Source organism: Melanotaenia boesemani, chromosome 23 (assembly GCF_017639745.1).
Source record: "Melanotaenia boesemani isolate fMelBoe1 chromosome 23, fMelBoe1.pri, whole genome shotgun sequence".
Taxonomy (NCBI): Eukaryota; Metazoa; Chordata; class Actinopteri; order Atheriniformes; family Melanotaeniidae; genus Melanotaenia; species Melanotaenia boesemani.
In genome coordinates this window covers 10993489-11021255 of record NC_055704.1, presented here as the reverse complement: position 1 = coordinate 11021255, position 27767 = coordinate 10993489, and the positions used below count along the sequence as shown (strand labels likewise).

At 37.8% G+C, this 27767-nt stretch overlaps 1 protein-coding gene across 3 annotated transcripts in view; it reads left to right on the top strand.

The window, feature by feature from the left end:
• Window positions 1-27767, top strand: part of scube1 (signal peptide, CUB domain, EGF-like 1) — a 109116-nt gene that overhangs the window by 29464 nt on the left and 51885 nt on the right. For all 3 annotated transcript variants that reach the window (XM_041977654.1, XM_041977652.1, XM_041977651.1), the window contains exons 5-6: window positions 24622-24750; window positions 27070-27186. In XM_041977654.1, coding sequence (XP_041833588.1) covers window positions 24622-24750; window positions 27070-27186 — 246 coding nt within the window. The remainder of the gene's footprint in view (window positions 1-24621; window positions 24751-27069; window positions 27187-27767) is intronic.

Sequence of the window (27767 nt, the reverse complement as noted above, 5' to 3'; positions counted from 1 at the left end):
GTGTAATTAAATTGGCATTTAAATGGTCAGAATCATTTGAATAATGACACATTTAAGAGGTCTAATTAGGACTGAAGTTCATTGAGCGATTTGAGTGGGAAAAATATAAATCTATAGTGTTTTTATAGCAGTTTTTGGGTGAGGCATTTTTGTCCTCTAATGACTTGAAAGGGTAGTAAATTTAACTGATCCACAAGGGTCAAAGTGTGAAACTGATTTTCAGTCTAGCATATAAAGATGTGTCTGGAATCTCTGAATCTTTAGGTTAAATACAGGGTAGATGTGACAATGTCTTGGTGATATGGCAAAATCTATTATTTTTTATATGGATCAATGTTGATCTTGACAATGTTGTAGAGTTAGTTAATGCTGTTTTTAACTTTGACTGTAAGGAACATTTTTTGCTATATTTCCTTTGTCTCAAACCTTTTTTATCTTTCGGAGCTACAAATGATGAGTTTATCCTTTTCTGTTTGATGCTTATGCTACAAGAAGTGATGCATCAGCCCTGATTTTCACATTTTCTGATGTATTGGAGCCTTTTTTGACTCTGCAATTTCTCTTGCACTTTGGTCTCATTTTAAATGGGATTTTCCCTTTTCAGTCATACCTGGTCTTGTCTTTACTGAGTGTCAAAGGATTAAGTGTAACATCTCAATAGGGTTCCTGTGTGATCACAGGGAGATTTGAGTGCAGTGACATTAGGCCTGCAGCTCGGTCATTTATCCTCCCCTTCATCCAGCCTGACAGTGACAAACATTGGGCGTGATGACCATTATGACATGCATGTTTGGAATCCATTTCATGTTGGCTGGGTTTCTTAAAATCCTCTGACCCTGCTACCCTGGCATCTCAGACCTATTATGTCAGTCACATTTAGTTCATGGGTTCAGTCAGTGGCAGCGGTGATCCTGACGTGAGCAGGGGTTGCTTTCTCCCGTCCTTCCACTCACACACAAATTCTCCAAACACAATAGTGACATGCACGCAGCTGTGAATGGGGACAGTGTGTCACACAAGTTCAAAGACAGATGAGAGGGCCGTCATCTGTCATCTACTCATGGGCACAAAAAGAGGAATGTGTTGAGTGGTAGAGGCTGAGGGCGAGAAGAGAGGGGTCAAATAAAGGAGGAGGCGATGACAGAGCGTGACCTCTCCGTTATCCTGGCGCTCATTACTGAGGGCTCGCAGTGTCGGTGTGGTCATCGCGAAGGCATGTCAGGAACCAGTTTCAGGATGTTAGAGGATTCTTTGTGGAGACGTCAGAGAGAGGAATGAAATAGGTGCAGAAATAGATGTGTGTTTGCTTACTGGAAATCCTGTAAACAAGTATGTACTTACCTTTCTTTCCCCCGTCTCCTTTCCTCTTCTTCCAAACGATTTCAGACTCATAAAAGGGGAAATGCTGTCAGTAACAGTTCTTTTTACTTTTTTATTTTTTCACATTGTATATAAACAGTGCAGCAGATTCATTTGAATTCTCAAGCCTTTATAAATTAATATTCTAAGGCTGTAAGTTTTGAAAATCTAATCTTGGTAGTTTCTTATCATTTGTCCACCCCCCTTGTCCATTTATGCTTGATTTATATTTCTAATAGGAAAATTTTTTGTTAAAATATGTGATTTGTACCACTTTTACAGAGATGTTCACAGTAAACAAGTATGGAAGATGCTTGCGGTGTAAATCTGTGGCCCCACTTTGGCTGCCCGTCCTGAGTATTTAATTACAACCAAACAGCCCTCTACCTTGTCCAAGATCCACAAAAAGACACTTGTCTTCTGTCCTTCTCCTGGACAGGAATAGCAGCAGCATCCCGGTGTCCCACAGGAATCTTCTTGCACATTTTGTTTTCCTCTTCCCTGTCATTACACAGTTTCTCCATTTCTCAGAACCTGTTTATTTCCACTTCTTTCCACATTCAAAGCCCTTCAAATATTTTATCAACACTTATTAATACTGCATGTAACTGATTAAGTGTTGCTTGTGATGCTTTATTTCTTTTAAGTTTCTTTTCATAGAAATTTGGGATGCCATTTTCTGACCCCCCAAATTTCTCTGAGGCTCACAGCACAGTTTTTGTCTCTGAAGTCTCTCAATGATAAAACAGGCAATTCTTAATAATACATAATAAAACAATGATGTTCAGTGACACCATACCTGACTCTTCAAACACCTACTGAATATGTTCTCTGTGATGCATCTGTTGGAGTGTAGTAATTATTTTCCGTTCATAAAATGACAAACAAATTTCTTGTCCTGCCATATTGCAATAGTGTGTCTTTTTCTTTTAGAACATCAAATAATTAAAAAGTGATGACTCCAATGCTAGATGCCAGAAAGAGGAACTTTCGTATGAGATGAGGTGTTTTTAGCTTTGAGACAACAAGAATAAAGTGTGTCTACAGAGCAACTGCCTCAAAAGCAAAATCAGTAAGTGTAGCTTATATGGCATTTTTTCACTGGGAACCATTATGCCATACCCAGAGGTTGGAGGCCCAGGAGGGCTTCCTCTAAAGAGGAGGAGGTTATTTATGTGATTAATCAGGTTAACAGAAGCTCAGCTGTTCCTCAGCTGTCAAATTAACTTAATGGCACATGTTAAACTGCTGTGTCTGCATCAGCTGTTCAGCTTATAATACAAGGAGAAACAACAGATGGTAGTGTGAAGATGGCATGATTTAGGCCATGCCATGGCCAACTCAGTCACTTGACCTTATCTCCATGAAGCTTGTTTGGGATGAGCAACCCCAACAAATGCACAAACTGCTTTTGAAAATGTCTTCCAGCTGTTTACCTTTAACATAAAATAAACAAATAAATTAAAAACTCTTTGCCAAGATGCTCAAAGTTCACAAACTGAAATCAAAGGTGGTCATTCAATAATTATCTGTAAAAGGTAATTGTATTTTCCAGTTTGTGTAAATGAAAGAAGTCATTTTAAAACAGTCAGGAGGTAGGAGGTAAGCTGAAGAAGCCTCTGACTGAACCTGACAGAATGTTGTGTAGAGTGTGTGCAGGAATGTCTAATAGTAGATGGTCAATCTGCAGAGTTAGCAGGGGGCTGAGACTTTGGATTCAACTCTTCAGACATTATGAAGAGGTGGAGATGTGATGAACGGTTGCAGAAAAATGGTCTGAGGGGGATGAAATTTAAAGAACAGGTTGTTTGGCTCAGACAAAAGCAGACCAGATCTTTGGATCAAAGTATTGACATTAAGGATGAGCTGAGTTGGAGTGGGAGAAATGGAAGTGAGCAGCCTGAGAAAGGCCAAAAGGAGTTAAAATAAAACAGTGTTTCTTACTGCACTTAAACCACAGGTATAATTTGAGTATTTGACCCTACCCATGGCTGCACTTCTCATCATGCGCATTCATTAGTTGGCAGCCAATCTGCTGTAAGTGTTTGGTTTTGAAATGCGGACACGTTTGACGCGTGCATGTTTATATGCTGCTAGACAATGTCTGCTGTGAATAAAATCATGATTTAAAAGTTTCATTATAGCTACAGTGGGCTGTTCTGGGCTTTAGCTAATTCCTTAAATGATGCTTCAGTAGGAAAAAAAACATCATACACACTCTCTGGTGTGTGTTTGTGTGCAAGGTACCATGTTATGTACCTTTTTTCTATGAAAATGTGAAGGGAAGTTGGAATATTTTTATATTGAATTTTGCCATCAGCTGTTCAAATGCCCTTTAAGTTAAACACCAAAGGTTTTATCAGATGAACCTTCAGTTTCTCTTGACCGTGCACCATTTCACATGATGTGTCTAATTTGCTGCAGCGGTACAGAGATTGATTATGGTGTAATATTCCACTCTGATGTCGCTGAGTTGACTGGAGCTTTGTTTGATTTATTAATTGTGCCCTTGGATAATGTATCCTCTGCCAAAACAGAGTGAAAACAATATGCTTGTAAATTCTACTTTAAGCTCAACATCAAAATCTCTGGAAAAGTGGGAGTTGGCAGTAGGTAGGAAATTTTAAACACCATCTCAAATGGACGCCATGCCTGTTGATCCTGGAGCATGCTTGGTTGCAGGAGTGTTTTCTTAATAAATAAATCTCACTATTGGAAAATTGCAGACCAGAAACATAAAAGGCTAGAGGGCTGATTGTTGTTGCTAGATTAATTTATATTATTACTCATTGATGTTTGTTTCTTTCCAGTATGAAACATGATTTGCTGACTGTTAAGCACACAGTCATAAAAATAAGTCCTAGTAGTGCAACACTGACCCAGGTCTTAAAACTATGAGAATATAACATCATATGAATGACATCACATGACATTTTACACCACATCATTATTTATATAAGAAAACCTTTCCCTCAATAAAGCAGTTATGTGTCTTCCTTATTTATTAAGAAGGTAAGTAGCAGCCAGGTGCTAATTAGATGCATTTGATTAACTGATCATAGTGTGAGCAACTCTATCAAAGAAAAAAAAAAAGAATTGTGAGACTGCTGGTCTTGAGCATTCAGGTGTGTGTTAACACAATGCCAAGGAGGAAATACATCAGCAGTGATCATTGACAAGTGGAAGGTTCCCAGTAAATTGGCCTCAAGGTGAGTCCATGCAATGCTCAGAGAAATGAAAAATATCCCGAGCTGAGCATGTTAAATTGTAAAATTTAGTACAAAAAAAAAAATGGCTTGTTTAGAAGAGTTGTCAGGAGGAAGTCTCTTTTCTCTGAAAAGACTGTAGCAAAATTAGCATTTTAAAAAACCAGAACACTTCTGCAGCAGTGCCCTTTGGACAGACAAAAACAAAGTGGAGATGTTTGCACAGCATGTTTGGCGAAAACTGGACACAGCATATCAGCATAAACACCTCATAGCAACTGTGAAGCAAGGTGGTGGAGGAGTAATGATTTGATGACTGGCACCTCGACTGGTATTTTCAAGGCTAATTCTTTTTGTCTGATAGCTAAAACTTGGAAAATTGAATAATGAAACTGGTCAATGGTCCCAAACACAGCAAACACAAAAGAAAATGTCTGAAAATAAAATTAATCAAGGTGCTAAGTTCTGACCTCAACCTGTTTAAATTTCTGAAGTGAGATATTAAGAGTAAATTAAAGCAAAATTACTCTGCATTGATGTGAGAGGCTGATAACATCTGATAAAAAATATTACTTCAAATATTATTTCTCCTAAAGGTAGTTCTCCAAGTTAGTGTATCGTGGGGATACACACACCGCCTCTATGTTTCGGCTTAGATTTTCTTTATATGACAGGTTGTAATATGGATTAGGATTAGAAATGAGTGCAATTTCACTTTATAATGATTAATTACATGAACAACAACAAATAAACCAATACACCAACATGCAGGTACCTTACGCGAAACTTGAGGAAGTGTAACAACAAAGAACTCTTACCGCCGCGTTTCAGAGTAATACGATAACTTGATTGTTTTGCTTTTGCTGTTTATCATTTACTTTTTCTAAGTATTACTCTACTGTGTATAAAAATGTTATCTAATTCATTCAGATTCTGATATTTGAACAATCTTTACTGAAATAAGCACACTACGGGAGTCTTTAACTGTTCAGCAGAGTATCATGAAGCTGTAAATTACTGTTCAAACAGCAAGCAGGAAAAAAGAAAAGAAATTCAGCTATTAAGCTGAAGTACTTCTATACTTCTACCTGAGTGATGAATTTGAAAACTTTTGACACCCCTGACAATAATACATACAATGTTTGAAAAATAAATAATCCTGCTACTTTTATTATTTGCTTTAATATATTTAGCATTTATAGGTACTGTGCAATATAAATACATGTGTATTTTATCATATATAGATTTTTTTTTTATATGTATATTCAGTTTAACACATGATAATGCAATTGGTAGAAGAAGTGCTGTACAGTTTGGGAACTATGGTAGCATTTACTATATCATGAAAACAGTTTAGTACAATACTGTCAATTAATTTGTTTATTAGGAAGCTTCCACCCACTGTGTTCGTGCCTGGAGGAGCTTGAGTTGTTAAGAACCACAGTTACATTTCTGCTTTGTAGCAATACCACGATATGAAAAATCTATTTCATGGCAGGATACTATTTATGCACTTTAAATGGTGGAGTTAAGTAAAAGTCTGCTATTATTTATTTATTATACTGAAGTAGTTTGCACATACTATGTATATTCAGCATACCATGGGCTGAATAAAAAGAGCGAGGCAGAGAGAGAAGTGGATTGTGGGAACAGGGGATGGGGGAGGTGTGAGTGCTGGAGGAGAAAAAGAGAAAAAATAAACATGGAGACAAACATGGTGGACTGGGCTGGAGGTGTTTATTTGGAGCTGTGCAAGTAGAGGAAGCAGGCTGAGGCTGCTGCACTCAAACACACACATGCACACACCTAAAGACAGATGCATAGACATTTATGTATGCACACACACACACACACACACACACACACACACACACACACACACACACACACACACACACACACACATTCACACAATGACACATGCATATGTTCTTTGTGATGAAGGAATTCTCACTTTAAACAAACCAAAGCAGGAAATTGGAGGTAAGGGGAACTTTTAAATGACCGGGATGGGGCACGTGGGAACCCTAAAGCTCTGCAATACAAAAATCTGAATTTAGAAAAACCTCACTACATACAGTTTATTTAACCACAATTTCATGGGTGTAAGCCTACATAGAATGCTAATCAGGAGCGGTATTTATCAATACAGACCCGTAACACTTGCAGAGTCAGAATACTGGAGTAATAAAATGCTCCAGTCAATACTGAAGGATAGTCATCTAAGTTGTTATTATTGACTGCTTTTTAAATCAGCTTAGAAAATAGATCAAAAAATAGAATAAAGGTTTTGTTTTTGTTCGGACCAAAACAGGATGTGAAAAAGTAATAAAATGTGCTCCTTGAAGAAAAAGAGGACCACCTGTTCAATTGCTGGTTAACCCAAATCAGCCAATCACATGGTAGCAACTCAGTACATGCAGTCACATAGACATGGTAAAGACGACTTGCAACCAAAGTATGCAAAATACCATCTTTGAATGCGCAACATGTTTAACCATGAAACAGATGGGCTACAGCAGCAGAAGACCACACCAAGTGTCACTCCTGTCAGCTAGGAACAGGAAACTAAAGCTACAATTCACACAAACTCACCAAAATTCATGAATAGTAGACTTAAACATGTTGTCTGATCTGATGAGTCGGTTTCAGCTGCAACATTCAGATGGTAGGACCAGAATTAGGTGTAAACAAAAAGAAAACATGGATCCATCCTGTCTAGCATCGACACCTGGTGGTGGTGTAATGGAGTGGGCCCCTTATTACCAGTTGAGCATGGTTTAACCACCACAGCCTACCTGAGTATTGTTGCTGACCATGTCCATCCCTTTATGACCACAGTGTAGCATTTTCTGATGCTCCTGCCAGCAGGATAATGCACCATGTAATTTTTAAATGCCATTTTAATGCAGTTTTTTTAATGCCATCTATGCTATGATAATTAAAGAGGAATATATAACAATCAGCTAAGACATGCATGTGAGTTTTGTAGATGTCTGCTCTTGAGTGGCATCTATGGGCATAGAAAGGAGAAATCCCAACTCGACTTCGGCCAGTAGATTCATATCAGGTCATGTCAGGAGTTTGGATTTGTGCAAAATAAACTTCATTTGGCAAAACTAATAAAATACTTAAAAGTTATCTTAAGATGACATGAACGTATCCATTCTCACAAAATGAGCTTTGTCATCTTGAGATGACATGATAAACTCAAGATGTTAAAATAATTACATGAATTTCTATTAAAATTAAAATACATTTTCTTAGCCTCTGTGTAATGGCATAAAGAACCAAAAAAGGAAAAAAAATCTCAATTTCAGTGATTTAGGTTGAATTTTTCTGGCTAAATTAGCTACCTACACCAGGGTGGAGGTCAGGTCTGTCTGTCTGTTAGCAACATTATTTAAACAATTACGGACGGATTTTGATTAAATTTTCATGAATTCTCAGAAATGGAATATGAAACAAGTGATTAAATGTTGGGTGTGATCCAGATCACCACCTGAATCCAGTATTTTTTAAAGGATTTTTTTACTTTGGGGAGCCAGGGATAATTTTGCTATTACAGCTTCTGCGCTCTCTGAGTGCTTCTAGTTTTCCTCTGTTTTTCCTGCATCGACAAGGCAAAATGTTTGCCATGAGAGCCCTTTCATGTTTGCAAGTGTCACAGCCCTGAGTGAAGTCTGAAAGCATTAACTTTTTAAGGTCCTGGTCTGTGGAGGTGAAATCCAGATGTTTTTATTTGACTTTGCAGTTTTTTTTGCTATTTAAAGCCATATGTCCAGATGTTGTTATAAACCTGAGACACTCAGTGTTACTGTGGTGCTACCTGCTTTGTGTAAGATTAGGGTGGGACATTTTCTTAAAACACAGCAGATTGCAAATATGCATTGACATACTGATTTATGGTTAAGCTATGATTACCTTATAGAGGCTGAAAGTGACTAATTCTCGATTACAAACAACATATTCTTTTTTAAAAAGTACTTAATTTACATATTTAAGTGTGATTTTTATTTTGAAAGCAAGCTCAATTTGTCTCTATTTCTCTCTCTGAGGTAAATATGAGTTATTTATGAGAGAGCAGAGGATGGAAAGCACCTTTTTCACTATTCTGGCCTTTGATATATTTTTAGGCCAGAGTTTGTCTGTGGTCAATGGAAATGTTTAATATGAGAGCACAGCACTGACCCGGCGTCAAGCTGCTGCTTGGTAGTACACACAGGAGGAATCAGCTTAGGGACTGATGTAGCCACATTTAGGCATACAGAGTCCTCCAGTTTAACCAGTTCACATCCTTTGCAGGAAAACATCTGGTTTAGCTGGAACTGATTTGACACCTGCACTCATGCTGCTTTGTTATTATTTAATTTTCCACATGCTGTGTGAATCAAACATCTTTATAATGTGTGTTTTACATAGAAAGGTCATAAATGTTAGAAGCTGGACATCTGTTCAAACGTTGGGACACTTCAAAAATAAAATAAATTTTTTTTATTAAAATAAAAAATGGCTGTGATGATGACGATGATGCATTTGAAATAGCATGTTTTGTCCACCAGAGGGCGCTCTAATCAGCTCAGCGTAATGCTAATGTTTGCTACTTTGCTGCAAAAATTTTTCCTAAGAGGACGCACAACACAAAATGTGTATATTTTGGATCTTGCATCGTAATTGGAATGGTAACAAGGCCAATTATTTACTTTGTACTAAAAAACAGACAACTTTTGACTGTAGTAAGCTTATAAGTGTGATCACATGTAGCTTGAAATAGGAAGGAGAATAGCCTACGTAATCAGCAACAGATAAGAAGGCAGTTAATGGATAGTTAAACAGGGAGGTGAGATACATTTTCAATTTTGTTTGTTCAGGGTTGAATTACAAAAAAAAGTAATTCCAAAAACCCTAACAAAAACCAGTAAGGTGACTGGTAGTGGGGACCAAACCAAAAATTCTCCTGATTTTAAATGAAATTATAACGATGGAGTCAGAGAAAATTAGATTAAATTAAAACAGTTTAAAACTTCCTGTATGAAACAATGACTGAAACATAATACAAACAAACAAACGTTACAGTTTGGCTAACAATAATTATCTTTAACATCCCCTTCGGCATGCCTTGTGCATGGACCCCACTGTTATTGGGCTAAGAATTTATCTGCAAGGTGTCATAAGTTGGTTTGTTAGGAATGTTGATGATGACTTTTAGGTCACATTTTTAGGTTCAACAAATCCTAGATGAATTATATTAGATTTCCACAAATAGTGTAAGACAAGTTGACAAAAATTTCAAAATCAAAATCTACATTGACAATATTACAGCTCAAAATTTCCTGTAAGGAAAGCCAATCCCTGGTTCTGGACACTGGTACATTCCAAGAAAGTCTACATTTTTTTAAGTTCTTGGAAACAGAAAACCCTTGAATTTTATTTGATAACAAATTTAAATTAGCATTTTGTGTAATATTTAATGTGAATGTAAATTAAAACTATTTAATTCCCACAGATGTTGCTTCAAGTCACAGGGCATTTTGTCACGTCTAAGTTATTGCTCAAGCCGCGTTCATTTTCCAATTGTATTTAGGTGAAAGATAAATTGATATGTATATAGCCAGGCTCCACCATAACCCAGTGTTGCTCTTTAGCTGCTTTTGATCTGAAAGAACAAGACTGGATGCCTGTTCAGAGCTAAAATTCAGCTGGTTTCCCTCCAAATACATAGAAGGCATGTAGTGTTTAATAGGGCATCAAAGTTGATGGTGTTCTAGCTTGTAGAAAGCAAGGATGTGTGTGTGTGTGTAAGTGTCTTGGTGGTGGGGTAAGAGTTGGGGGGAGTTCTATTTGACAAAGAGATTGGGAAGGGTTATTAGAAAGGCACGGTCCTTATTTAAAGGAGTTCAATGCAGCCAGTTGAACACTTGAAGAAAAGCTCTCATTGAAATTCATGGCTTAGCACCTATAGCACTGTGGTTTTAACAGCCCAGTTAGAGACATGGTCAGTGTCTGACAGATTTCAATTAAAATGGCATTTACAAGGGAGGACAGAGGGAAAAATGGAGGGAGGTTTAAGACAAAAGTTGAAGGGGGATTTTTGTCTGTGTCTGATCCAGTTTTTAAAGGACCAAATTTTCCTTAATGTGTTGAATTTTCTATTAATCTGCATAACTAATGTAATTGATTTTTACCCATTCACCTTTGAATGGTGAAACAAAAAAGAAAAATAAAAGTTTGATTTTAAAGTCATCCCTTCCAAAATGAAAAGACAAAGATATTTCTACATAGAAAATGATCATTTCTTTAATTTCTGAAACTGAAACTACTGATAGGTGTGATGAAAAAGGCACACTGTCATTAATTACGGAATTTTCCGCACTATAAGTCGCTCCGGAGTATAAGTCGCACCAGTCTTAAAATGTGTCATGTGACATATATGTGTGTGTGTGTGTGTATATATATATATGTCGCACTAGACTATAAGTAATTTATTTAGAAATTTATTTCACAAGATCCAAGCCCAAGAACAAACATCTAATCGGTAAAGGCACGTTATTCAACTACACAAAAGCATGTGTTACAACAGGCGGAATTTGTGTCCTGTATGGAAGGGAGAACTAGTCTCCTTATTACACTTAAAGTGGCTCTGTTATGCTCATTTTAGGCTTATTTATTTTAATATGTGTCCACAAGGGCAGGAATCAATCCAGCATTTTTCATACATGTTCGAGCCCGAATAAGAGCCTGAAAATGAGAGTGAGCAACTCAGCAACCCACCGCAATGAATGCAACAGGATGTACAGTATCTGTCTGGTAAAAACTCTGCTTACCAGCTATAGTCCGGTGTAACGTTGGTTGCAGTCAGTTTTACTTACAGCTTGTGGATCAAAATTGGAAACACAGTTCTTGATTGTTGGAAGAGACCCTCCTTTCAGCTAAAGCCTGGTCGCAAATCCCTCGTTGTACTGGCTGTTATTTATCCAGCAGTCTTCAGTGAAGTGCCGGTCACAAATACAAACGTTGGTGCAACTCTGTGGCTGGCTCCCAAAAACAAACTTCATCCATTGCTTACTAATCGTTGTTTCTTTCTGGAATTTGAACAAAATTTTTCTTTCCCTCTTTCTTGGGTGGCATGTGTTGCAGTGTCCACCGCACCGTCTTCCGCCTTATGGGTTCGACACATGGGAGGCGATGTCACTCCTTCTCCATTCATTTCCTATGGAACTTGAATGATGAGGCGAAAATCGTTGCCCTCCTCCAGCAGAGCAACAGGCAACATTCGTGCATGTGAAATGTTTCGCTCGTTCATGTATACGTGCACGTGGTTGGTTTGTGACCTGACACAAGAAAATAGAAAAATTTTCAATTTTTGTCTCTTTTGCATGGCACTACAACCAGCGAGTGAGGGGCTTTGTTGACTGACCAATGAGAGCAGGCTATACAGCGCAGTCTGCAAACACTTTCAACATAGAGGAATAGATCATCTTAGCTGTGTCTGACTTTCTCATACTTGTCGATGTGCAACACTGCCACTGTTACTGTTGCTTGTGTCGTCCCGTGTGTTCGATTTCACCAGGGTGGTGATGAGTTTTGCTTGTTGCTGTCGCTGGTCGCCTCCCGTGTGTCGATCCCTTTACACTGAGGAGTGAATGCAGGGTGTGCCTTTCTTCTCGTGAATGTGCACAATCTGGAGAAGATGACCAATCACTAAGTCACTCTCAAGTGAGCTGCAACCGGAAAGGCTGTCAAGGCCATCAGTCCAAAAGATGAACCTGGTCTTCAGTTCATCTTATTAATGTGTTAAACTGCAAAGAAAGTGAAGGAGCTGAAACCTGTCACCCTCAATGGGTGCAAAACCCATCCGAGACTACATGAAAAGGGAGATTCATGCACACTTTCTCCGCATTACAAAGTTATGATGCGTTTGAGTTGTCTCATAATTCCAAGCAGTAGGTGATGTGATGTCATTAACAGGTAACTGTCCTCTCATTGCTGTGGCTTCCTCCTCTCCCCTTCCCTCTCCTGTTGCTCGTTGTCTGAAAGTGAATAACGCAATGCAAAACCAGTGTGAACATATTTAAGGCTGAGATAGAGAAAATCCCAGGCAATTTTGCCATTCTGACCGGATGCACTTTTTACCTCTCAAAAATAGGACATGTCCGGGCAAAAGAGGACGTTTGGTCACCCTAAATGATAAGCAACTGAAATCCAAAAGTGACTGATGGGATGCCAGTCCTGCTGGTAAACTGCTCTTGGTTAGAATCAGAAATAAGGAACACCAAGCTGGAGCTGCTATCTGAAGATAATATTTGGTCGGAAGTCATCTTGTTCATAGGACATCATTAGGTAAAAAGGCTTAGACTTCAACCATTTAACAGACAAGCATATACAGGCTCAAATGTTAGGATTATACTAGATTATGATCTATGATGTTTATTTTGTCTTTGTAAAAAATTCCAATCGAAGAGCAAAATCCCGGGCGATTTTTCAATTGTTATATTTCTTTATTCAGTATCAGTTTCAGTATCTATTTGTCATCTGTGTGTATTGTTGCTGTTTAATAAATAAAAACAAACCAGTTTGGACCAGTTTGGACCTTTTTTACCCTCAGAACTTCTTAGTGGCTTAGATTCAACAAGGCAATGGAAACATTCCTCAGAGATTTTGCTTGCTAGGCTGTGGCATTCGAACAATGCTCAGTTGGCATTAAGAAGCCCAAAGTGTGCCAAAAAATATATAATTTTGTTTTTTTCCACCAAATTCTGAGCCTACCATCTGAATGTGACATGAAGACTCATCAGACCAGGTTATATTTTATCCATCTTCTATTGTCCTGGTTTGGTGAGTCTGTGTGAATTGTAGCCTCAGTTTCCTGTTCACAGGAGTGGCACCCGGTGTGGTCTTCTGCTGCTGTGGTCCATCTGGTTCACGGTTGGATGTGGTGTGCGTTCATAGATGCTATTCTGCAGACCTTGGTTAGAACCGGTGCTTGTTACCTTTCTATCATCTCCAACCAGTCTGCCCATTCTCCTCTGACCACATACACCAACAAGGCATTTTCATCCAGGCAACTGCTGCCCACTGGATATTTTCTCTTTCTCAGACCATTCTCTGTAAACCCTAGAGAGGGTTGTTTATGAAAATCCTAGTTGATAAGCAGTTTCTGAAACACTCAGAACAGTGTCTAGAACCAGTAACTATGCCACGTTCAAAGTTACTTAAATCTCCTTTCGTCCTCATTCTGATGTTCAGTTTGAACTCCAGTAAGTCATCTTGACCATGTCTACATGACTAAATGCATTGAGTTGCAGCCATGTGATTAGCTGAATAGATCACCAATTTGTGAACCCAATAAAGTGGCTGGTAAATGTATAATTCTGTCTTTACTTTAGCTACTTCTTACAGTGTAAAGTATTTAGTAGTTTATCTAAATCTGATCAACCATACTATATCACTCCTGGACATACCTGGTAAAACCACAGCATCCTCGGTGCCTCTTAAGCCTTCCCTGATTTTCTTTTTTCTAAAGCTGGTGCTCCCGTCAGACATTTCCTAACAACACTGACAGGCACCACTTCTCATTCATAAACCACAGCCATTAAGAAGAGCTCTTAGTTGGAGGAGAACAAGTTTATTCTTTTTGGACAAAAAGCTTTGAGTTCATATATTCTTTGGCTGTCTTGCATGAGCTGCTCTTTGAGGTATTTCCACATATTTCTGCTATTGTACAGGTTGTATTACTACAACACCTTTTACTTATACCTCTTGAGGTACATTTCATTATGTCTCCAAATGTATGTTAAGGTTTATTATCTCTCTTCTGCTTTTCATCTAAAGTGTTTCCCAGAAAGTGGCATTTAATTGAACTCATTCTATCCTGTTTCTCTTGGCTGCTCACCATAAACCTGAAACATGACTGATCTACTCCCACCTGCAACAGTTAAAAAAAAGAGGTGTTTTCATGAAATTCTGCAAATGACTTTTTTACACTGCAGCCAACAAGTTGTTGTTTTACTTTATTGGACCAAAGAAATTGTTTCTATTATGGGTCAGGTTTGTTTACATGTGATACTAAGAAGACCTACTGTTTTAGTACACAGTTGTCTTGTTTTGGATAGCATCACATGATGGGTACGGCAACCAACTGTGTCCAAGACAGTTTAGTTTTCTAGTCTGAAATTTGTATTTTTGAACACCTTTTCCAATGTATCTACATTATTACCAGCATGCATGTAAAATAATTAGGATTTTACAATCCAGCATTCAAATTTGTGAGATGATATTTATTTAGTGATTTTTTTTTGTGCTGGATAGTGGCATGCAAGCAGCAGCAAACTTAACATTTGTTCTAAGAATGAGAGCTTTTTTATGCTTATCTATACAATGTAAGGTACGTCAGTTTCAAAAGTTGTCAAACGCCCCGTACGTACATACTCCCCATGAATGCTTTATGTTGTCATGGTTGTTGGGTAACATATCCACTGTACAGAGTTCACTTCAGTGTCCCAAGTTAGGGTCGGAAGTGCAGATTCGTTGGCTACATACATCATAGTTCGCCAAGCACTGTCCCATTTGGAATCCACCCAACAAATCTGCACTTTATTTGGTTTCAAACTGAGGCTGCTGGATGATGCATTATTTGCTCCTCTTTTCGTTGCTCACAAGACGGTTCAACAAAGTTCAGAAGAGTACTTTTTTTTTTTTTTACTACACTTTAATAGAAAACCAAAGTAGACAAAAGTAGACAAAACCAAGTATATTAAAAATACATTAAAAACATGTTTGAAAACAAATTAAAATTTTGTAATATTTGATATTTGTGGATTTTAAGGGGTTAATGAAGAGTCTAATAATGAAGAGTCTAAATTTTTAGCATTATTACTTGGTTGGTGTTTACATTCATTAAAGTGTCCTGATATGCAAACAGCAATTTCAGAGGTTTAAGTGATTCCACGTCCTACATTGCTGCTATGGGAAATTCTCATTGGCTAGGTAGGCTGTCCCATTTCACAAAGATTAAACAGACTTCGAAGTGTGCAGACTACATAGGACACTCCCTAGCCTATGTAGTCTCCACACTCTGAAGTGTCTTGACCCTGAATTAGGACACAGCTTGAGTTCCAACATCAATTCAATAGCCTTATAGCAAACATGATGACCGTGGAGAATGTCATGATAATACGCATTCTCAGAAAGAGACATTAAAGAAGAGGCATTAGAGTCGACGGTGGTTGTCTGTGTGGCCATTAATGAACTATATTGCTCAACAATGTCCCCATGGTTTCAGTGGTACTGTGCTGTTTGTTGTATCTGGTTGTCGGAGAGGCCATTGACGAAGATTGGCTGCCATGTCTCCGTCAGTCTGCTCCAGGACAGCTGTGGCTATACATGTAGCACCAAGATTGAATGAGGAGTGAAGGAATAATGGATTCAATTTTAGTGCTTTGGGTGCCTTGAAAAACACCATATAAATCTAATCCTATTCTTCTTCTTCTTTTTCTTATTATTATTACTCGGGTGCGAGCAACAAAGGAAAATAAGTTGTGGTGACAGACTGAAAGTCCTGGTTGGGCCAGTGCCGTTCTGACAGCAAGCAGACTGGGACACTGGGACACCCGGCTGTAAAGTAGTCCAGAGTGTCAAATTACTTCAAATCGCAGCAAGAATGGAGCTGTACTGCAGTACAGAACAGGGGAGGAAAATTGTAGCCCTTTTTCCGTATTTTTATAATACCCTGTCATTCGATCATATTGACCATAAAGGTTTTATGATATCAAATTAATATTGAAGTTATTCTGAATATTTAAAATATCAAAATACCTCCTTAGAGTAAGTCAGTAGGTTATTAGTCATTTTTCAAACTTTACTCATACATAAAAACTTTTGTTTGCTTTTAGATTGGACAGTTCGCTGTCTAGTTGCTTTCTGATTTGTGTTTTTACAGTATCATGAACCTTTATTTGTATAGTTATGGAATATTTGTGTATGTGTTTCACATTATTCATGTTTTAATTGTCGTCAAAAGTTAAGATCACATTTGCTCTACAGTTGAATGGAGCTTTGAAATCTCTCTTTGTCCCTGGTGAGGCGATTGGGTTAAACGGCTGGCGTTCTGCATCACCTCATTCCTCATCAGCCTCAGAGGAAGTCAGAGGAGAACAAATGTGAGGCTCTACATTACTCTAATCTTTCTCCATCTTGCCTATTTAGCTGTCTGTCTTTCACCAGATTTCTCCTTTTTTCTCTGTCTCACACTGCATTCTGCCAGCCAGACTTATGGGGCTTTGGGGTGTATCGCTGCAAGAGTCAGGTTGTAATAACACGGCTGTGATATGCTTGGACCTCATCTGGAGTTGGAGCTCCTCAGAGAGCAAAGGAGATGTGTGGAGAGGTAGATAAAGGCAGGGAGAGTGAAAGAGAAAGACAGAGAGAGGATAATAAAAGAGACAGAAGAGAGACTGTGTGAGAGACCGATTCTATCCTGGGGGCTATTACTGGGCCATGAAGACAAGGGCCATGAAGATTCAGTGTTTTATCTGGACATGCTGGGGCTCCCCGTGAGGAACTTCAGTCGTTGTAAACTTACTGACCTCCACAGTCTAAACAAAGCTGCACACTTGAGATGGAAGGACAAAACCTTTTTTGTACATTTTCATCTCTAACTGCAGGCAAATGTGGTTAAGACATTTTTTCATGTATTGGATGAAAAGTGTCTTTTTTTTTTTACTTTATGAACAGCAAAGGCAGCTACTTACTTGAGATTGTAGATTGAGGTCACAGCATATGATCCAGAGTATTTAAAATCCTCACACAGAATGTGCAAGCTAATACAAATTCGCACAATAGGTAGCGTACATACGGCTTCATTGGACGGATATCTGGACATTTTTTAATGTGCTTGGGAATATATACGATGTTGAAAGTAGTTGTGAAATTGGAATGATTTGAGTTTTAGTCAGGGAGAGTATAATAGTGCTCTAATGTGGCTGCTTTATTGGAAGTCAGCTTTCAATCAGTTTTCCCTGAATTTACTTTTAGATTACTCATGTCTTACCTCAGCAATGCAATATACAGGTAACTGTAGTGTAAGCATAGTTTTTGTGGGATTTATAGTTTTAGGGGAACAATATTACAGTGGATGACTAATGTACCTGGTGTCCTGTCTAAATTTGTTGCGTTGTAGTACACTCTATGGCTAGACAAACCCAGTAAGCTTAATATGAAAGTCCATCCCAATATTCAAAATTAATTTAATTAAATAATAAATATGTGCATAACTAACGGCCACAATTTATTTCTTCTTAAAACCCACTTGTTCTAATTTTAGTTGATTTTTATTATTTTAATTTATTTAACTGTATAGAACATTTTTATGTACTTCATATGCTATTTATTTTACTGTTTTTATTTTACTGTAATGGTGCACATTGTAGCTCTTTGGTTAACTTGGTTGTTTTTAAAGTGTGTGATAAATAAAGTTGAGGTTGCAGTCATGACCTATGGCCATGATTTGGGTAACTTGTTAGTCATCTGTGACAACAAGATAGCGTCATGTTACATTAATTACATGTGGCCATGAGTTCATTTTTTTTCTATCGATGCCACCATTTGGGGCTCCATAGATACCACTGTTTGCATTAAAACAATTTGATCTTTTAGTTTAATTGCACACAAATATGTGTATAACACAAGCACAGGTGTGAAGAAGAAATCCTATCTGAACATGATCCGAAGTGCCACCATCTACTCTTGACCAAAGCTCATTTATAGTGGTCTGAGGAAAGGGAGCGTCCAGCTTGTTATCAGTGGAGAGTTCAAAAACCGGCATCTCTGATGGTATGGGGTTGCATTGGTGCCTAATGGTGTGGTGAACTTCCACATCTGTGGCGACTTTATCAATGCTGAAAACTAAATAGTCGTCTCTTTCAGGGAAGGCCTTGCACATCTATCACAAGAGCGAGGCTTTGCAAGACAAGAGTGTAGTTGCTGAACTGGCCTGCCAGCAGTCCAAACCTTTCACCAATAGAAAGCATTTATCACATCATGATAGAAAAAAAACAAAGGCATGGGTTTGCTGAGCAGCTAGAATCCTCCATCAGACAAGAATGGGAACATTTCTCCTAAAACTCCAAAAAATCTTTTCATTTCTCTGATGAGATGTGTCGCTGCCATCAAATTCAAAATGAGCTAAGATTTTCTATGAAATGGTAAAATTTCACAGCTTTAATATCTGAAAGGATGTTTATGTTCCGTTGGGAATAACATATAGTTTTATAAGATTTGAAAATTGTTCAGTTTTTATTTAACATCATTATCAGTGTTCTCAAAAGCCAAATTGTAAAAAGTTGCTGCACAAGTGATAATTAAATATAATAAATACATATAAATGAAATGAGAGAAAATGTGTTTTAAGTTATTATTTATTTATTGTCAAATATTTCAACTGTCTGTGAATTAGCAGGTCAGTGCAGACACTGAGCTAGACAGATTTCATTGAATATAGATGTACAGTGTTAACATGTGATGATGATGCAGGCTCTGCCTCGTCGCAGACGTGCTGAGGGGCCATGGTTTGCACCCCTGGCTCTGTTTGCTGTTTTAGGCTCAGTTGTGCTGAGTGACGGGTCTGTGTCCGCCTTCTCCTGCTGCCTCAGTTTATTTGACTTCTCCCAGGTTTAAATTGATTATAGTAACATTGCTTTCTTATGAGTTTGGTTTTCAAACAAGGCCAAAGCGTGTATTGGCCACTGTTCAAAGTTTTTTTTTTTTTTTTGTGTGTGTGTGTATCCAAGGGTTTTTTTTGTACCCCTTGGATTCATTGCTTTCCTAATTTTATGAGCAGTTCAGAGTTCAAATCTTGTTGTTAAACAGCCTCTGTATACAGTTTATATTTGCTGATATATATTACACAGATTTTATAACACAAGGAAGTTTTGGCTTTGTGTTTTATAAATCTGTGTACAACCACAGATCAGCAAAAATGGAATAGAATTACAAATGCATAAATAAATAAATGATTGATTATTTCCCCTGACTTTACCACTTTTTAATATTCCTAATGATGAAACAGTCTTCATGCATACACATATCAACATATGCAGCAGTGTGAGGTCATGAGGTTTTACATTTGAAGTTCTTGGAAAATGAATTATCTTGAAGGCAGCTTACAGATAGGCATACAAATTATATTTGTACAGTTTTTGTCATGATTTGGGCTCTGCATGCCACCACTTTAGGTTTAAGATGAAACAACTGAGATGTAATTGCAGACTATCAGGTTTTTATTTAAGAGATTGAAAAAAAAATTCTACGAAGCATTTAGAAACTGCAACAATTTTTATGTTAAATCTCCTCATTTTAGGGGCTCAAAAATAAATGAATAATTAACAATGCTGTAAACTGCTTTCGCAGTATGTTTTAGGTCATTGTTTTTCATTGTTTTTTAACATCCAATCAGCTTAGTTCTATCCAACAAAAAGTAAACTCCTATAACTTTGGATTTCTTCCTGCTGCTTCTGGCTGCTGTCACATCATCAGTTAACACCGTTGACCCAGAACCAATGGAAGCCATGAATGCTTTCACCACCTAGCTGCCTCAATCGAGTTTTACAGAAGATGTGGTGTATTTCACGAGCTTTTCCAAGGCTTTGCCATACTTTCTTCTACCCATCATTCTGGTACCGGTTGATCTGTCCAGTCAGTGGTCAGAGTCAGCTTCTTTAGTAGGTTTTTGGTGAAGTCTAGTCTGGACTTTCTAGACTTTCTTAAGGCTGATTAATGGTTTGGTGAACCCTCTGTATTTGCCCTCATTAAGTCTTCTCTTTATGGTACACTCAGATACTGATATAGCTACTTCCCAGAGAGTTTTCTTCACTTGGGCTGTCATTTTCTCTGCTCTGATTGACACTTTAACCCCTTAATGCCTGAATTTATTTACAGTTATAGAAAAACCAAAAAAAAAATGGGAAAAAATATGGAAGAAAATAAAAAAGAGACTAGAATAAAATGTTTCATTTAAGTAGCAAGTAAATTAACATTTATTTAATATTTAAATTTATTAAAATAAATGAGCAAATAAAGATAAGTTAAAAACAATAAATACATAAATATGATTGATAAAAAGCAAATAAATAAATAGAATAAATTGGTTAGATAAAAATACATAAACAAAGACCAGAAGTGGTTTGTCACAAATGTGCTTAAGTAATCAAATCCTAACCTCCTCTATTGTTTATCCTTTTCTTTACACCCAACACACACACACACACACACACACAGACACACACACACACAAAACTTTCAACAGTGGCCAATACACACTTTCCACCCAACTCTATCCGGTCCGGAGATTTCAAATGCTACAGCCCTTTGAAACAAGAGCATAATAATTTTGATGACAACATTAAAATTATAATAGTCATTATGTTCTTAAAAGGCTCATCTTGTTGTGAATACAACTTTTGGACCAAATCATTATAATACTAAATTCTGACTTTGCCTGTTAAAAATATTGTTAATTTTGTTTTAACTTCCTTACTAATGCTAAATTGTCCCATCCCAACTTTCTTTTGTAATAAACTGCAGGCGTAAAAAAGGAAATTAATGAAGGAAATTAAATGCAAGGAGACAAAATGAAATGAAATATCTGGGATTCCTCTTATCTGCAACTAAATGAGATTAAAAGTAAATAAAGGAATTAGCACTTTCCAACTTTAATTTTGAACTTTGATAGGAAGGACCTGCTTGAAGTGGACAGCTCAATTGGCAGTGTTTAAGAAAGAACTTTTTGTTCTTGAAGGGGTCTTGCAAAGGAAACCTGCACCATAATGAAGCCCCTGAAGTGCTTTTGGGCTACATGAAGAGGCATGATTTGCTGTGGGAACCTGGAAAGGGTTTTATGTATGTGGAGTCTGAGTGCTATGGCTCTTCTTGGGATGCTTATTTCTTAAATGGAAGCCAATACCTAGATAGATTTTTCTTTTTTAATTAAATTGAAACAAGAAGTTTAATCAAGTGTGCAATATGTTTTTTGGTTAGGGCACAATCACAACAGCCTTTTTTAATTTGAATCCTTGTTGGAAAGTCAGCTTCTTTTGGGGTATTGGTTGGCCAACAAAGACCAGTCTTAGTCCACTCCAAGCGGACCAAATACAGGAAGTGGACTACAATACAAAGTGCATCGTGGATTCAGCACATGCTTATCGTGGGTTTGGTTGGGTACACACAACCAAAACATACATGTGTGTGGGGTAATAGGTGGCTCTAGATGGGAGAAATAGCTTGGTAAAAGGATCTGATGCAGCTCCATGTTTAACTGTTACGTTCTAGAAACTGAAGTTGTTCTGCATTAACCAATAGATGAATGAGTTTTCTTCTTCGTTGTGTGTCTAGCTATCTGGCGTGAATCAGTGTTTGGAACCGAGACTGAGTTTTCATATCAGTTGCCTCTTGCTATTATCTATCACATTCAAAAAGCCAAGTGGCAGTTGGTCCTCTACAGATCTGAGAGCTTGAGGGCTCATTGCAGCATCTTAGCTGTTCTTCAGACTTCAGGATGGAGATCTCTGATGGTGTTCCTGGGATCTGTTGGAAGTCATAGCCCCAGGTGCTTTGATCACCACCAGCACCTGTTGCATTCGCTTCTTCATCTTTTCAACATCCTTGTTTTTCAAACTTTTAATGTTCCTTCTTCTTGATGCTGTTGTGTTTTGGGATCGCTACATCATACTTGCTTCTTCTGTACTTTACTGACCACCTCAATGTCTATTGTTGGTTAGCTATCACCAGTTTATCAGTAGAGATCGGCAGCATTGCTCATCTTGACTTTGGGACTTCCAACCCAAACTTGGTACAGATGTCCCTGTAGACTATTTCAGGTTATGGTGCTCCATGTCTACCTTACCTGCCTGCATCTTACGCTCTGCTACTCTGGGCTGGACTGCCTTAGAGGCCACTTTGCACAGCTTACACTTAGGGGTTTGGTCTGGTGTTATTCAGCCTCCATCAGTGCCTTTAAGCTGTCTTTTAGACCAGCTTTTTCTCATACTCAATATTAGCCAATTTCTTAAGCTGTTGGTAGTACATATCATGCAGAGGTTTATCCTTCCACGATAGGTCCTCCTCTTCTTGCTTTTCTATGGCTTTTCAGCTGCTTGAGAACTTAGTTGATGAAAACCAGCCAGTACAAAATCAACAAAATGTTGTGCTGTTATTGCAATTAACATTAATATAACTGATTCATAACTATTTATGAAGTCATTGTTACAAAGACGTCTTCTTAATGGGTCATTTCTTGTTAAAAGGAAAGCTTTTTGACCCTGATGAAAACTCTCGAAGGAGTATGTTGATCTAGCTTATTCTCATAAGAAACTGCACAGAGAAATAAAAAGGTACTAGCTACCAAAAGCTGCCTTCGGAGAAACACTCCCAACTCCCTCCCTTCTTAATTACGTCTTTCTGGCATCTTATGTGAGTGTGAAGCAGACGGTTCCTTCAAGAAAACCCAAAGAAAACAAAGCTGAAACTTTCATTTGCTCGGACTTTAAAAATGGCATGAAATATGCATCTTTTGCAAGTGAGGACATGTAAATGTGGTATGATTAAAAAAAAAAAACATCATCATGTGTGCTGACTTTTAGTTCTTTCCAGCGATATCTTTGACTGGCTTCATCCTCCCTACTCCACTCTCTGGAAAAGATAGGTTGTCATTCCTCCACTCTTTACTCTATCCATCAGTTCATCCCTACTCTGGCATCAACATCCTAACACTCATCTGTCTCTCATACAGCTGCCACATTACTTTTTATAACTAATTATGAAGACTGACACCACATTAAACAGGTCAAACAAAGGAATGAACTGATCAAGGTAGTAGGAGAAAGGAGAAAAAGGCAGTAGCGGCTGAGTACAGCATGGACTGTTAGAGTATTTAACTGCAGCTGATGAGGAATTGTTTGGATTTTACATTGTGGGAAAGTAGGAATTTCAGAAGCATTTTTTTTAAGCAACAAAGAAAATAATAGGCTGATGTGACCCCTGGCTGTTCAACTTCGCTTGAGGATTGGGCTCCTCGTCACACAGAACAAAGGAAAACACAACTCCTTTGCTAAAACTCCGCTAGCTGTCAGCTGGCTCATGATTAGAGATAACTTCATCATAGAGGGTGTCCTTGGGTGTGATTCTGGGCTTATAATGATGCAGTGGATGTAGGATGTCAGCACTAGAGTGAAAACAATCACAGTAAAATTATCCCAAAAGGTGATCTCGGTTTTTCTTTGCAAGGCTTCTAATGAGCTTGTAAGTGAATTACTCATTTAATTTTGGTCCCTGCTATTTCTAATTATTACATATATGCTTTTCCTTGCATTTACCTTTGATTTAGTCCTGGCACAAAACCCCGTGTCAAAAGTGAGTTTACCTCTTATTGACTAGACCAATACAGGGGTCAGTATGAGTGCAGTACAGAAAATCATTGCAAAATCTTAAAAGTATTATTATTAAAGGGAAGAAAAATCAACCAAAAACAGTTTTTCTTACTCGTGCTAAGTTCATTAAGGGAAACTAGTTCATTGGTTTGAATTGTGCAAGCTCTGGTCATATCCAATTTCGCTGCGGTGGACAGATTGTAACATTATGTCCAATGTGAAATTTTTCAAGTCTTTAAATTTTGCACATCTACCAACAGTTTTAAGGGAGCTGCCTTGTAGTAATCCAGTAATGACCTTGTCTCTTTCTCTATATCCAGCTGCAATAATTTGCTCTTCCATATGAATCTATAAATATACTTATAAACACACAGTGCTTTACACTAAAGCCTGGGGATTGAATGGCCGACCCTTTTGTTTGGTGGAATCCTGCTCCAACTGAGCCACTGCTGCCCCACATGAGCAACTGAGTCTGAATCAGTTTGAACCCTAAGAAAGGAGACATTTTTGGTCTTTACATTTTCACAAAAGTAATAGTTTCTATACAAGTGTTTGTATGTTTCCAGCATTTTTACATTGCACTAGTGAAGTTCCTGCCTAACAACCTCCATGTCTCTTTGTTTCCTTCCCTTGCACAGATGGAATGAACTGTATGAACAAGGACCACGGCTGTGCTCACATCTGCAGAGAGGCTCCAGTCAAAGGCGGAGTGTCATGCGAGTGCCGTCCTGGCTTTGAGCTAGATATAGACCAGAAAGACTGCATATGTATGTATCACAATGGATTTCCATATTTGCTTTTGATACACACAAATACACACACACACTCACGTTTGTTTTATTTTCTTTTGTCTCACAGTTCACAAATAACTTGAAATGCTACCTTTAGATCTTTGATATATGTTTGTTTTGCTCTTTCTGTAATTTATTAATTTGCCAATTGACTTTTCGTTGAGTTCATAAAGCAGTAATGTTGTAACACTTTTTTTTGAAAACAAAAATTCTTCCTAGACAAGTTTTATTGCAGTTACGTACTTTTGCAATGATAAATCTAACTTCATGTAATAAGCATCTGCAATAGCAATGATGGACAAATTCCAGTCGACCTTCAGTGGTAAAATATGAGGGTGGACATTTAATACCGAATTCAGTTAAGCATGTCAGCCCAAGCTGAAGGTGCTGAAGGATTCAGTAGAGAAAATTCACGAGTCTAAACACCCCTTTACAGCTCAGTCCCTGTTTCTCACTCTTCTCCTTGAATGCCTGCAGCCATGGAATTCAGGACTGATGTTGTTGAGGGGAAAAAGTAAGCTTTTAGTTACACGTTTTTTGGCATCATATCTTGTTCTCCTCTCAGACAGAGTTTAAGGGTTGCGAAAGCCTCTGAAAGGCTGTAATGCACCCCTGCTGTGGTAATATTTCATTAGCAGCAGAGGCCCAGAGCTGTGCCAGCCTGTTAAGCCTGATGGCGCGGGACACTAGTAAACAAGTGATGAAAGAAACGGAAGTTGTCTTCATCAAGGCCACACAGAACATCCTTTGCTTCTTCACTTACGCACTTCACTGTCTTCAATTTCTAAACTTTCATTTCTTTTAAGACTTAGTTTTTGTTAAGTCAAGTTAGTGCAAAATCCTACAGTAGAGTCTTAATTAAATTAGAATTTAAGGTGTGAGCATTCATGCCCCTGTGGTTTGTTCTGCACAGGCAGAGTTGGTAGTGGGGTCATTGTTTCTCCAGTGACTTTTACTAAAGGTTTTATAGCACAGAAATGGCCATTTTGGTATAAACATCATGAAAACATAAAGCCATCCTGCCTTGCATCAGTTGAAGCTACTGGCTGTGGTGTAATGGTGTTGGGGATATTTTCTTGTCCCACTTTGGACCCATTTGTACCATCTGAACATCATTTAAACACCACAGCCTACCTGAGTATTGTTGCTGACCATGTCCATCCCTTTATAACCACAGTGTAGCATCTTCTGATTGGGACTGCTTGATTATAGCAAAAATGATAATCACGATCATCTTGATTGAAATTGAGATGTCGATTATTTAACGCAATTATTCAATATTGACTTTAATAATGTCAGTTTTTATCTATCTATCTATCTATCTATCTATCTATCTATCTATCTATCTATCTATCTATCTATCTATCTATCTATCTATCTATCTATCTATCTATCTATATATATATATATATATCTATATATATATAGATATATATATATATATATATCTATATATATATAGAGAGAGAGAGAGAGAGAGAGAGAGAGGCAGCCAGTGTGACATTTGAAACCTTGTCTGTGGTAATACAGACTAGTTTCTTTTCACCCAAGTCCTACGTATCTATTGTTTGTCTCAGACCAGCAGCTACGTTCTTTTTTCGAGTTGAAATCAAGTTGAAAAATGATCGAGTGTTACTGCAAGCCGCATACTGCTTATTGTGTTGGCATTAATATGAAACAATTTCTGTTCAAAAGGTGGGATTTATATTTGAGCAAAGTATGATTCAGAAGTAGCAGGAGATTTTATTTTTTATTTTCTTATTTAACCTGTATTTCAGCAGGCAAGAACAGATTCTAGCCTAGCACGCTAGAAAACACTTGTGGGGTAAGGGAGGACGGAGGAAAAAAAAGAAAAAAAAAAGGTCCCACCCAAAAACTGAAACCTTTTCCTGTGAGATGACAGTGCCAACCACCAAAACACCATGCAACGTGCAAACCAGTGTTCCATGTAGCAATGAAAGCAAGCAGTACAATCCAGATACACAGCGTCACTTTTATGTACTGATATGACGTTAAAGAGTAAATCATTTATATAAAAAAAAAACACCACATTTCATTGTTTGGGTTATACTTAACACGATAACACAGCCTCACATCATTGCTACAGTTTAAGATTATCGTTATTCAGATGATGCTGAAAATGTTCCGCTAAGTTGTTGTTTTTTTTCTTTTTCTTTTCTGGTTTGGAAAAATATATAATAAAAAAAATAAAATCTTAAGTAATTAACAACTGTGATTATAAAGAAGTAACTGTACCAAAAGAAAAATGTGTTATTTGTGTTGTGTTCTCTTTAGTGACATGTAACTATGGAAATGGCGGTTGCCAGCACACATGCGATGACACAGACACAGGGCCAGTGTGTGGCTGCCACCAAAAGTACGCCCTGCACTCAGACAGCAAGACCTGCATCGGTAAGTGGCAACAATAGTGCTGCCCAAAGTTATGCAATCACATTCCCAGAGGCTGGTTGACTGTATCTGTTGCATGATGGGAGGCTTTGAAAAACACAAGTGACTTGGTTTGCAGGCAGATCACTGCCTACGTCATTACTGCTCATTACGTAAAAAAAAATTCCACAAATTAATTTACCAAACATAATCAAGAGTTAATCCTAAACGATCCTTGCATTTCTGCTACTGTCGGGTTCTGGCTTTCTTCACATAAACTTATTACAATTCACCTATTTTTATGCTGTGGCTATGTTTTAATTACGTCATGAACATCGAAATCATTCTGAAAGATTTTTTTTATTTCAAGCTAAAGAATTATTTCCTACAAAATTTGACAGAATTGTAACTTGACTTGGATTTGCATACTGCAAAGAACCTTACGTCATATCTTGTAGCTGTGGACAGGTTTCTATGCAACATCATTGCAGAGAGGACGTGAATGGCCAAGGTGCAGAAAGGTTATGGTGTGCCACATTTAAGGACCATGCCAATCTCATTCCCACATCTATACACGGACAAATCTTGTGTTTTTTACCAGCAAA